The sequence below is a fragment of the Mastigoproctus giganteus genome, chromosome 7 (genome assembly GCF_048544385.1).
Source record: "Mastigoproctus giganteus isolate SK-2022 chromosome 7, ASM4854438v1, whole genome shotgun sequence".
Lineage (NCBI taxonomy): Eukaryota > Metazoa > Arthropoda > Arachnida > Uropygi > Thelyphonidae > Mastigoproctus > Mastigoproctus giganteus.
The window spans coordinates 55,244,799-55,257,644 of record NC_143581.1 but is presented as its reverse complement, the minus strand read 5'-3'; the positions used below and the strand labels follow the sequence as shown (position 1 = coordinate 55,257,644).

At 37.0% G+C, this 12,846-nt stretch overlaps 1 protein-coding gene across 2 annotated transcripts in view; it reads right to left on the bottom strand.

The window, feature by feature from the left end:
- LOC150082916 (uncharacterized) overlaps positions 1-12,846 on the bottom strand; it is a 159,200-nt gene that overhangs the window by 64,056 nt on the left and 82,298 nt on the right. For both annotated transcript variants that reach the window (XM_090376910.1, XM_090376911.1), the window contains one exon: positions 9,449-9,608. In XM_090376910.1, coding sequence (XP_090233036.1) covers positions 9,449-9,608 — 160 coding nt within the window. The remainder of the gene's footprint in view (positions 1-9,448; positions 9,609-12,846) is intronic.

Here is a 12,846-nt window from a genome sequence, read left to right as displayed (position 1 = left end):
ATATATATATATATATATATATAATTATTTGAATATATCTATTAGCATTATTAGGAGGCATATGATTCAAGAAAGCAAAGCTTATACAGTATCTGCAAAAAAGGGGGAAAAAAAAAAAATCCTTCCCATTTCACCCGTCCATTCATTCTAAATGTTTGTCTAGTTCTGCCTTGAATTTATTTAAGCTATCAACTTCCATAATGACAGATGGAAATTTGCTCCAGCAATCAACTACCCGGTGGCCAAAGAAAAATTTCCACACATCTATTCGACAATTGTATTTACTCAATTTCAGTTTATGCCCCTCAGGTTTGTAAATCTCAGTATGAGAAAGAATCCCATCAGCATCGAGCCTGCTCAATCCATTCAAGGCCTTATACACCTCAATCAGATCACCTCGAAGGTGCCTAGTCTCCAGATGCCACAATTTGCAAAACTTTAGCCTTTCTTCATAAGAGCACCCCTTTGTTCCCCTCACCAGTCTTGTTGCCCTTCTCTGTACTCGTTATAGCAACTCTACATCCTTCCTAAAATGAGGCTTCAGGCCTGCATGCAGTACTCAAGGTGTGGTGTGACCATTGCCTTATACAAGGGCATAATCACCTTATCCCTGCTAGCAAAATTCCTGTATATCATTAAAAAGACCCCATGACCTACTCTGGCAGCCTGTCTGCACTACTCAGAAAACTTTCTGACTGAACAATTACCCCCAGGTCTCTTTCATCACAGAAATGGGCAACAAGACTGGTGAGGGGAACAAAGGGGGGGGGGTTTCCTCTTACCAAGAAAGGCTTAAGTTAGGCAAATGGCAGTGGCTGGAGACTAGGCACCTGCGAGGTGATCTGATTGAGGTGTATAAGGCTTTGAATGGGTTGAGCACACTGAATTCTGATGAGATTCTTCTGCTTGCTCAGATTACAAACCCGAGGGGGCATAAATTCAAAATGAGGAAAGACAGTCGTAGAATAGATATGCGGAAATTTGCCTTTAGCCAGCAGGTGCTTAATTGCTGGAGCAAACTTCCATCTGTCATTGTGGAAGCTGATAGCTTAAATAAATTCAAGGAGGGACTGGACAAACCTCTATAGGGAATGGTTGTGTGAAATTTTTTTTTTTGGCTGATGCTACATAATCTGATATGCATCACACTCTATTACTACTACTTTCTTGCATCGCATGCTTCTATTACTACTACTACAATGCCGACCAAACAGGACTTCTTTTTTATAATTTGACACCTGACAATACATTTAAATTCAAAGGAGAAAAATGTGTTGGCGGAAAAAAAAAAAAAATCAAAGGCTCACTTGACTGTGCTCATATATGCAAATATGACTGGAACTGATAAAAAAACTGTTTGTTATCAGAAAATCTTTAAAATCTCAGTGTTTCAAAAACGTAAGGAAACATCCTGGGGATTACACTGCAAAAAAGAAAGCTTGGATGAATTCGGATATTTTTCAGCAATACATAAATGATTGGAATAAACAGCTACTCAAAAAGAAGAAAAATATTTTATTGTTAGTTGATAACTGTCTTGCACATCCCGTGATTCAAAATTTGTCCAACATTAAGCTAGTGTTTCTGCCTCCCAATGTGACATCAATTTTACAACCAATGGACATAGGTGTAATCAAGAGTTTGAAAGAATTTTATAAAAGATTTCTAGTTCTACATCTGATCAGTCAAAGAGAATGGAAACTTGCCAAATCTATATTGATATTGGATGCTATAAATTTATTGAATGATGTGTGGGAACAACGTTACTTCGACAACCATATCGAATTGCTTCAAGAAATCGAAATTAAATTCAAATGAAATTTCAATTGTAGATGAAGATTTTTTTTTTTTTTTTTTTTTGATTTGGTAGTTGTTGGCGCATCGGCTTCTGTGGCCATATTGCACCTCCCAAGGTTTTTGCAGTACTTTGATCCAAGCCCGAGGCGGGAATCGAACCCGCGACCTTTGTAGATGAAGAAGATGAAAACAACTTACCATTATCTGAATGGTTGCTGTGTAACAATGTTGTAGGTTTTAATACAGATAACATCGATGAATTTGTATGAGTCAATGACAACTTATTAACTAGTGGTCTTTCTACAGAGAGTGACGTAGTGCTGTGCTCAACAAAGATGATAATGACAATGGTAAAGATGATATGATGACAACTGAAAGTGAATCAAAATTAGTGTTGACAATCTCAAGCTCAAGCTCCAATGGATGCAGTCATTTTTTTTGAAGTTACTGAGGCAAGTAATGATACTTAACGCATTGAGTGTTTTAAGGTTATTGTTGTTATTTGGTTTTTAGGAGCATTAGCAACTAGGGCCATATTGCTCCGGGGATATGCGGTGGTCATTCACTGACCATTCCACATCCTCCATATTTGAGTGTTTTAAGGAGAAACTTAAATATCAAAGTGATATCTTTAAAACAAATATCAATTTTAAGATTCATAAATAGACTAATTGAAATCATGTTTATTATTAAATAGTATTGTTTTTAATTAGAGAAATAAATTGTGTTTAGTATTAAGTGCATGGTTTTAATATTACAGATAAATAAATTGTTAAATATTAAGTGTATTGTAGTTTATACAAGCATATTAACACAAATAATATGTAGGTATATACTTATATTATTTTTTTCTCTCTAATATTTTTGTTTTATGAATCTATCTTTTTATTATTATTAGCCATATGGTGCAAGGAAGCCTGAGGCTTATGCTGCAGCAGCCAAAAAAAAAAAAAAAAAAATTCCCAAGTTACCCAGAGGAGGGGGAGGGGGGGAGAGAGAGAGAGAGAGAGAGAGAGAGAGAGAGAGAGAGAGAGAGAGAGAGAGAGAGAGAGAGAGAGCGCGCGCCAGAAGTAGAAAGTAATCACCAAGAAAGAGAAGAATGATGATATCCAGCTCAGGACCCTGAGTTTGCCAAGCCCATACTCACTGGATTTGAGCCCCTTTTATCAAGTTATCGAGAATTTAAAAAAAAATAGGAGGTAGATTTAACTCCTCACTGATATAAAGCATTTGTTGTTTAACAGCCCCGGGGATTTCCCCGTCTCCGCTACCACGGATATAGCGAGTAACGGTTATAACGAGGAAATTTCGTCAGTTCCTTGATGCTTGTTATAACCAATTTCGACTGTACTTGGATTTCAGGAAAGCTTTTGATATTATTATTATTAGCCATATGGCGCAAGGAAGCCTGAGGCTTATGCTGCACCAGCAAAAAAAAAAGAAAAAAAAAAAACCTGAATTACCCTGAGAAAGAGAGAACAAGAGTTGGAAGCAGAAGGGAATCACCAAGAAAGAGAAGAATGATGATATCCAGCTCAGGACCCTGGGTGTGCCAAGCCCATACTCACCAGAGGTGAGTCCCTATACTGTTGCACATGGAAGACTGCTTAGCAAATTGGAATAGAATGGCATTAAGGGCAAGTTGCTGCAATGGATGAAGGGATGGTTGAGTGGGAGACAGCAGAGAGTGGTAATAAATGGACACTGCTCTACATGGACTAGTGGTATTAGTGGAGTCCCCCAGGGTTTGGTGCTGGGCCCCATTATTGTTTTGTGTATTTATTAATAATATCAATGAAGGTATGCCAGGTCTAATGTCCAGGTTTGCAGATGATACAAAGGTTGGAAGGGTTGTTAATGACAGTAAAGGCAGTATGCTACTGCAACAGGATCTAAAAAAGTTAGGCAGATAGGCTGAGAAGTGGCAACTGAAGTTTAACTTTGACAAATGCAGAGTACAGCAATACCTCGCTTAACATGGCTTCAAACAGCACAGGTTTCACTATAATATGGTTTTAAATTAAGTTTAAAATTTACTGTACACATTAAAACTCATTCAATGCCTAGACACATACTCTACATATATGCTGTGTTGTCATAGCCTAGGTAAACGTGTGTGTGTGTGTGTGTGTGTGTGTGTGTGTGTGTGTGTGTGTATATATATATATATATATATATATATATATATATATATATATAATTTAACCCTGGGGCTCACATCTGGTGAGTATGGGCTTGGCACACCCAGGGTCCTGAGCTGGATATCATGATTCTTCTCTTTTTTGGTGATTCCCTTCTACTCTCTCTCTCTCTCTCTCTCTCTCTCTCTCTCTCTCTCTCTATTCAATTTTTTTTTTTTTTGGCTGCTGCAGCATAAGCCTCGGGCTTCCTTGCGCCATATGGCTAATAATAATAATATGCTGCAGTGCCAAATATATTGTCTCACATGTGCATATATGCCAATAGCTCCCCTCAGGCAGTCTGCGGCAACATGCAACACTGTTCGGTATTCTTAATTCCATTATGATAAGACAATGTGATAGCTTTTCAAACTTTTCATTGGACAATTTATTTTTTATCCCTTTAAATACGATCGAAAATATATCTGCATCTTGGCTAGAAATCACTGTCAACAACATGCCTTCTATTTGGCAACATGTTTTGCCCCATTTGGCAAATAATCCCACTGGTTTTGAATCACAAGTTCAAACAACTGCCAAAGAATTTTCAACAGAAGAATTGGAGAAAGTTTTTCGGGAGATTTACGTGGCCTGCAAGGTGATTATGAATGGAGATCCGAACGTTGAACATAGCATCAAGATATGGCAAATTTTACAAGGTGGGATTTGATGCTACAAAAACTTGTATGCCAGAAAAAGAAGAGATGACTTCATTATTGAAATATCTAAATAAACAATAAAGCTTTTTTCTCATCTCTCATGCTGTTACCTTTTCATTAATTAAATTTTTGCAATATATATTTTTTTCAAATCCTTTTAATTGGCTATCAAGTGCAAATTGTTTCTCTGGTACGCATTCAATTCAATTAAACATTATAATTATACCTCAATCAGCACAGTTTCACATAACACGGAATAGTTTCGGTACCAATTATCAGTGCTATGCAGGGTATTACTGTACTCCATATGGGTAGCAGTAACTCAAGGGAAACGTACCAACTGTGTGATACTACACTGAAAGATGGAGAATGAAAAAGACCTGGGGGTAATTGTGCAGTCGGATATGAAGTTCTCTGATCAGTGCAGACAGGCTGCCAGAGCAGGTCATGGAGTTTTGTTAATGATATATAGGAATTTTGCTAGCAGAGACAAGGTGATTATACCTTTGTATAAGGCAATTGTCAGGCCATACCTTAAGTACTGAGTACAGGTCTGGAGGCCTCACTTTAGGAAGTGATGTAGAGTTGCTAAAACAAATACAGAGAAGGGCAAGATTGGTGAGAGGAACAAAGAGATTCTCTTACCAAGAGAGGTTTAAATTCTGCAAGTTGCAGCATCTGGAGACTAAGCACCTGCAAAATGTGATCTGATTGAGGTGTATAAGGCCTTGAATGGTTTGAGCAGGCTCAATGCTGATGGGATACTTCTGCTTGCTCAGATTTAGAACCTGAGGGGGCATAGATTCAAATTGAGGAAACACAGTTGCAAAATAGATGTGTGGAAGTTTGTCTTTAGCCAGCAGATAGTTGATTGCTGGAACAGACTTCCATCTGCTGTTGTAGAAGTTGATAGCTTAAATTTAAGGCTGAGCTAGACAAACATTGAGTGACTAGATGGGTGAAATGGGAAGTTCCCCCCACTCTAAGCTTGCATCATATGCCTCAACTAATGCTAATGTCAACTTGATGCTCTTCCTTAGATTTTGTATTTCTTAAACACATAATATCCTTGTTATTTAGTAATTTAGTCAAATTGTTTCAGGTAAGATCCATTACATTACTTAACCACATTCATTATCATCATGCCTCGAAAATGTAAAAATTACCCCAAACAAATACTATGGGTGCAGCTCTTTCCTAATTAAATTGCAACTATGCAAAATCATGACAAATTATTCAGAAAATTTACCAGTTATAGTTTAATATCAGTATAGGCCAAAAGTTCCCAAAGTGTGGGGTGGGGCACTTATTTTCATGAAGCACTTTTTTTTTCTTTTTTTTTAAACATAAAATGAACAAACCATCCCACTAATCCGGCTACAAAGCATTTTGTTTAAAAAATGCTTTCTATTATTCATATTTTATTTCTTTAAGATTAAATGTATAGGAGTATATTTCAATTTATAAAAGTATGTATATTCATAGCTAAATTATGTGAAATCTGTTTATTTGTGCTGAAACTTGGGGGACATGAAATTTATGAAAAATTTTAAGGGGGCTCATGGTATAAAAGTTTGGGACCCTATGGCACAGGCAAATGCTGCAAGGAAGGAAGCAAGCTTATACAGCAACAGCAACAGCAAAAAAAAAAAAAAAACACACATCACTGAATTATGACCACAGTTTGCACATGTTTTGTCTAGGAATCAACTCCAGGGATCTACTGCCATGCTGCCTGCCTGCAAGGCTTTCCACAGTGTTGAAATAGATGCTGGTTACATGTCTATATGCCTCATGATGTTCCAGAATATCCCAGAAATATTCACAATTGGATTAAATACTTGTGGGATATCTGGATTCACTTGAGGTCAGGTGAATTTGGAGACCATTTGAGTCTCCTAATAACTGCCAATTGACCTCATTTGTGAAACATTGGTCCATATAATCTGTGGTGCTAGTTCTTGCCAGCAAAATATGGTCTGGATAGTGGGCACATGCATGACTGGTCCACGGACTATCATTGCTTACACTACACACAAAAATGTCTATCAGCATATTGCACAGGTATTTGAACTCATTTGACCAGCACACTTGTTTCCAGTCCCAAGTGTCCTAATCAGTGTGTGTGTTCTTGACGCAACAGCATTTACCATCAATGATGATCAGCAGTAAGGAGAGTACTTCTTGGGTCATCTGCTGTAGAACCCATATGTCTGAGCGTTCTGTGCATTGTCATTTGTGATTTTTTGCACTCCCCATATTGCATTGCAATATCAACTGTCTTAGGGTGGCCTGCCATTGAGCCTGTACAATACAATACAACACACTACACCCTTTGCTCACTATGAACATCCACCTTGCATAACCCTTTACAATGTCAGCAGAAGGTGGTTTGATCTATCTGACACCATTCTTTGTACACCTTGACCCCAGTGAACCATGAGCAACTGACAAAAAGTGCCATTCCCGATATCGAAGCACACGATACACAAACTCCCACAATAATTCTCTTTTAAAACTCCGTGATATCTTTTCTACATTCCATAACTTCTACTTTATCAGTCTGATTTGCACAATCAGATGCAAATGCAAATTAACACTGCTCTAGCATACAAAGCTAGAGCAGTGTTATTGGCTTTTTATACTGTGAGCTATGAGGTACAGTCTATTATAGATGGGGGTGGTCATAATTCAGTGATTACTGAGAGAACGAGAGTGTCTTGCATGTGTGCACACACACATGCAAGACATTTATTCACAGCCACACACACGTTTATGGACTCCTAGCAATAAATCCATTCTCCCCTCCCCCCATTTGTCTGCAGCAAAGAATTTGAACCACCATTTTAACAGAATTTTTTTTTTGTATTACCAGTTAAAATCGGTGGCCACCACTGCTTATAGTAGTCCTAAATGTTATTAAATACAATTTGGTTAACTTTTCTTTTAATTAACAATTAATATGAAGCCTCATATTTATGGTGAATATACAGGATAATTCATGAAGATATGAACTTCAAGAGCTAATTTTTGAGGCAATTGAGTAAAGAGTGCATATAAACACGGGTCCAATTCCAAATGATTACAGAGCTATGACTTTATAAATCTTAGAAAAAAAAAAGCAATTATGAGCAATGTAAAATAAACGGACACATTAATAGAACAGATGGTGTTGATTTATTTATTTTTATTTAGAGAAATTTGTGTCTACAGATATGTATGTACATATGGCTTTTCCAGTTTTTCTGGTATGGATCTTAAATTTCATCTGGTGAGTATGGGCTTGGCACACCCAGGGTCCTGAGCTGGATATCATCATTCTTCTTTTTCTTGGTGATTCCCTTCTATTTCTGACTCTCTCTCTCTCATTCACAGGGTAACTTGAATTTTTTTTTTTTTTTTTTTTTTGGCTGGTGCAGCATAAGTTTCAGGCTTCCTTGCACCATATGGCTATTAATAATAATAATAATAAATGACACCAAAATTTGTTCATAGAAATCAAAGGAAAGATGAAATCAGCAATTTTCATCCAGTGCTGCAAACTGACTTAACTAATTCTATACGTTGCTTAGAAAAGGCTGTTTTCATGAACAGTACAAGATAAATTGACGAAATAAATGGTATTCAACTTGGATTCTGATTGTATTGATTATTTAGAGCTTTCCACTAATGTAGAGAATCTAATCTTAGACTTCAATGCATTTCACTATTCTTATTAATTACATGCACTGCTCACCTAAGCTCAATCATGGCTGTCCTTTATGCAAGTTGCAGCATTCAGCAGGCAATCAAGTAATGAATCTTGAATTTGCACTTTTGTTTGGTATACAAGATCTTTCATCCATCCAACAGGTTTAGAAATACTTTTAACAGCAGGAACAGGATTTCAATGCAAAATCCATAATTATACACCATATTGGCATATTCAGCACCTGTAAGAAGCATCTTGTAACAACACTGCTCTTCACAGGTTCTGCATGCATGAGTTACAAGTGAGATTCGCAATAGTGCATTTCTGGGAATTCATTAACATTACATAATTCTGTAATTATTCAGAATTGGAGCCATGTTCACATGAATATTTTTACTCAAAATTGCCTCAACAATCATTATGAAGTTATGCCACATCTTTGTGAATCACTACGTATTGCTATATGAATGAGAATATGAGAATTGCCTAGTAGGGGCTGTGCTGCTAAAAATTTTGAAAAATCCAACATTAATTTTCCTATGCAACCACTTACATAAAAAAAAATAAATAAATAAATAAGTACTAGGATTATAAAAATGACTTTTATAATGAATATATCCCTTTTAGTGTAGAAAAAAAAAGGATAAAAGAAACTGTTACCTTGAAGTAGGTAAACTACTTCAAGTAGTTTACCTACTTGAACTACTTCTACTACTTAAATTTTTACAGTAAACTACTGTTTACCTTCAAAATGAAGAAATTCAATCATTTGGTTGTAAAAATTATTTAGAAAAAGTTAAAGTTATGAATGTGTTACTTTAATAATAATCAGTACAATAGTGAAATTTTCTTGTAAAAATTTATGAAAATACTCATAATAATAAGGACCTGCTATACACATTTAAAAAAATTGAGTAATGACATGGCCTCCTAGAGATACACTTACGGAGATTTGATTAGCATTCCCTTTACAATAAAAATAGCTATTTACTGGAAAATAAAATTTATATGCCATTTTGTTTTTACAACTCTGATATTCCACAAAAAAATTAATTAATACTACCCTAACAAATTATGAATGCAATTCAATATACTACACTACAGTATTCCTTCATACTTACATGACACAAAGGTATATTCAGCCCGAAACTGTGACATCAAATAACCACCCCTAGTTTTAAATATTACACTTAAAGTGGGTCCTGATGACATGATAGGAGGTGGTCTGAACGTTGTCTTCCAAAAATACATACCAAGACTCGAGTTGTCACTGTCTCGTACCTGTAAAAGCAAAGAATATAAGGTATATCTGAAGATTTACCAGTAGCATTATTCTCTAATTCCAGAATTTTCAAAATATATTGTTTCCATTAATTAAAAACCAAATGTGCTTAGTTATTATCTCAGAATTCCAGTGAGAAGACTTAACCACATGACTATCTATGCCCTCTCCAATAGGGCCTAATATTTTACTTATTAGATCTTGTTTCTTAACCCCAGATTTTCTGATTATGTTAATACCATCCTTGAACAGAGAGAGAGAGAGAGAGAGAGAGAGAGAGAGAGAGAGAGAGAGAGAGAGAGAGAGAGAGAGAGAGAGAGAGAGAGAAAAGCACTTTTTTTTTTTTTAATTCCAAATCTCTATAGATGCTTCATAAAACTGGGACCCTGAACTGGGAAAAAAAAAAAAAGAAAACAATTTGCAAGTAATTCCTAGTGAACCAATGCTGTAAAATGAATGAATTTTGGACAATATATAGACAAAAGAAAAAAACAATAATATAATAAAATATATATCATTACCAGCTCTTTACAAGGAATTAATATCACCAACTTCAAATGGTACATTCAAATTACAAACATTTAGTATTCATAGACCAATGACCATTACTGCTGGTTTGAAAAAAAAAAAAAAAAAAAGAGAGAAAAGAAAAGAAAGTTTGCAAGCGTGATAATGCAAAGCCTTAAAAAAAAAAAGGAAAAAAAACAGGGGGAAAAAAAAAAAGTGCTTTTACTGCCAGTAATAAGCAATAAACAAACCTTCAAGCTGAGATAAGGTAGCTTATAGGTTCTTTTAGTATGCTTAGTCTTCTTAACACATGAACCTCATGATTTGTGCATCATGGAAAAATGGTTGATGAATATCACTGGTATACATACATGTACTTTCTATTATTATTATTATTTTTAAATATAACTAGGTGAACCTGCTCAACTTTTGGGTTCTGATTCAAAATTGGGAAATGATTTGTTCTATCATAAATTTTTCTGCAAAAAATGGTAAAAAAAAACAACAATAAATACATATACACCGAGTGATCGCTGAATTATGACCACCTACCTAATACTTTGTAGGTCCTTCTTTTGCCCTCACTACAGCAGCTATCCGACATGGCATTGATTTAACAAGATGTCGGAAGCATTCGGGAGGTATGGCCAACCAAGTTGTGCGTAATGTGGTCAGCAATGCAGGTATGGAGGTGATTGGTGTATCCAGATGCCGGATATGCCTTTCCATAGTGTCCCACAAGTGCGCTATGGGATTGATATCAGGGGAGTTCGGAGACCAATCAATATGCTGGAAGTCAGAACTGTGTTCCTCAATTCATTCCTGCACAACAAGCGCCTGATGGCTCGGTGCATTGTTATCTTGGAAGACACCCTCAACCATTCAGGAAAAAGTGTAACATAGCGAGGTGTACACAGTCAGCAAGCAGTTGATGATAGCAGAGACCACTGATATGTTGTTCCACATGCACCAGGGGTCCAAGTTCCTGCCAGTGAAACATGCCTCACACCATACAACCGCTTCCACTGTCCTGCCCTTTTGATACCATGCATGATGGATCAAGAGCCTCATGTTGTTGATGCCAAATCTGTACATGACCATTGATGGTGTGGGGTAAAAAACATGACTCATCCGACCAGCACACCTTCTTCCAGTCTTCTAACGTCCAACTTGCATGCTCTTTGCACCAGGCGAGGCTTTTACGCCGATGAACCTTGGTTAGGAGAGGATGCTGTAGGGGTCATCTCATCTGCTGGTATAGCCCATACGTGCGAGTGTGAGACATATGGTCATGCTAGATATTGCTCTGGGTTGGCCCATGTTGTATTGGATAGTCAACTCTTCGACAGTGCTGTGCTTGTTCACCTGTACAAGTCATCGGACCCGGCGCTCACATCTAACATCAACCTTTCGCTGACCTTTGCAGTTGGGTCGTTGTTTGACCATGTTTGACCTGCAACGAGTGTAGCCTGTGCGGATGTAGCTTTTTGTCGCTCCTGGAACAGGGAAGTTTTTTCTGATTTATTTCTGTTTTATTAGCTTAACTTGGCATATTAACTTATTTTCTAGAGTAGCTTTATATTCCTATTTACAATACTTATTTAAAGTAACTTAGAGATTTTGTAGGTATTACTTAGTATCGGTAAGGGTATCAAATCCACGTGTTGACCGTTCGTAAATTGCCGCCATTGTAACGCAATACAAAATATCTCAAGCTTAATATAGTATAGTACATAATATTGTCAATTAATCAGTAAAATCTATTAATCTTGTAGAACTTCATTGTCAATTAAATCGTACTTTTAACTATACATATAACGACTTAGGTTACGTAACATAAATAATTAGAAAAATAAAAAATTAATACTAACTTGATATGGAAGTTATATAAAGGGATTTCGTAGATAACACTCGATACTGAAACATAAATATAGCGTTATAACTATGTTGGGATACAAGTTTAGCGTTTTAATTTTGTACTGAAATTGAAATTTTATTGAAATTAAATCGAAATCATGACTCAACCCAGAGCAGCAAAGCAAAAGGCTCAAGCTAATGGGAGTGCTGTTGCTCAGAGGAGAACTGAGAGGGGCAGTTGCCCTCTGAATCACAGCTTTTTAAAATGCACTACTTGCTTGATGTTTGTGGGCAGTCGGGTACGGGACATGATACTGCCATGGGGGATGTCTTTGTTTGTGCGCGATGCAAGGAGTGTGAGGAAATCAGGAGACAACTCAGCGTTGTTATGGGCCTATATGAGAGCTTGAAGGACAGGGTCGATGCCTCGAAGGATGACAAGTGAGGGCCCATCAAGCTCTCAGCTGCCCACACCAATGCCAGAGCTTGCACTTGGTCATCGCGGAACACAGCGGCGGCAGCCCCCAAGGCAGAATGCGCTGGTCCCAAAGGATCTAGTAGTTGTTGGTGACTATTCTCAGGGAAACGAGAAACATGCTTTGTAAAAAGGATAGGTGGAACAGGACCAGGGTATGTCTGCCAGGGGCAAAGGTTGATGATGTTGTAGAGCGGATATCATCTTTTAAGGGCACAAAAGGTGATATAGTTGTACACGTTGGCACTAATGATATTAAGGGTAGGAGACCGGTGGAATTACTTAACAAGTACAGGTCACTGTTGAAAAAAAAGCCGTGAATTAGGGTTGAATTTGAAAGTGTCTGCAATTCTGCCCAGACACGATAGGAGGGAGTATATATGATGAGAGCCCTGTCG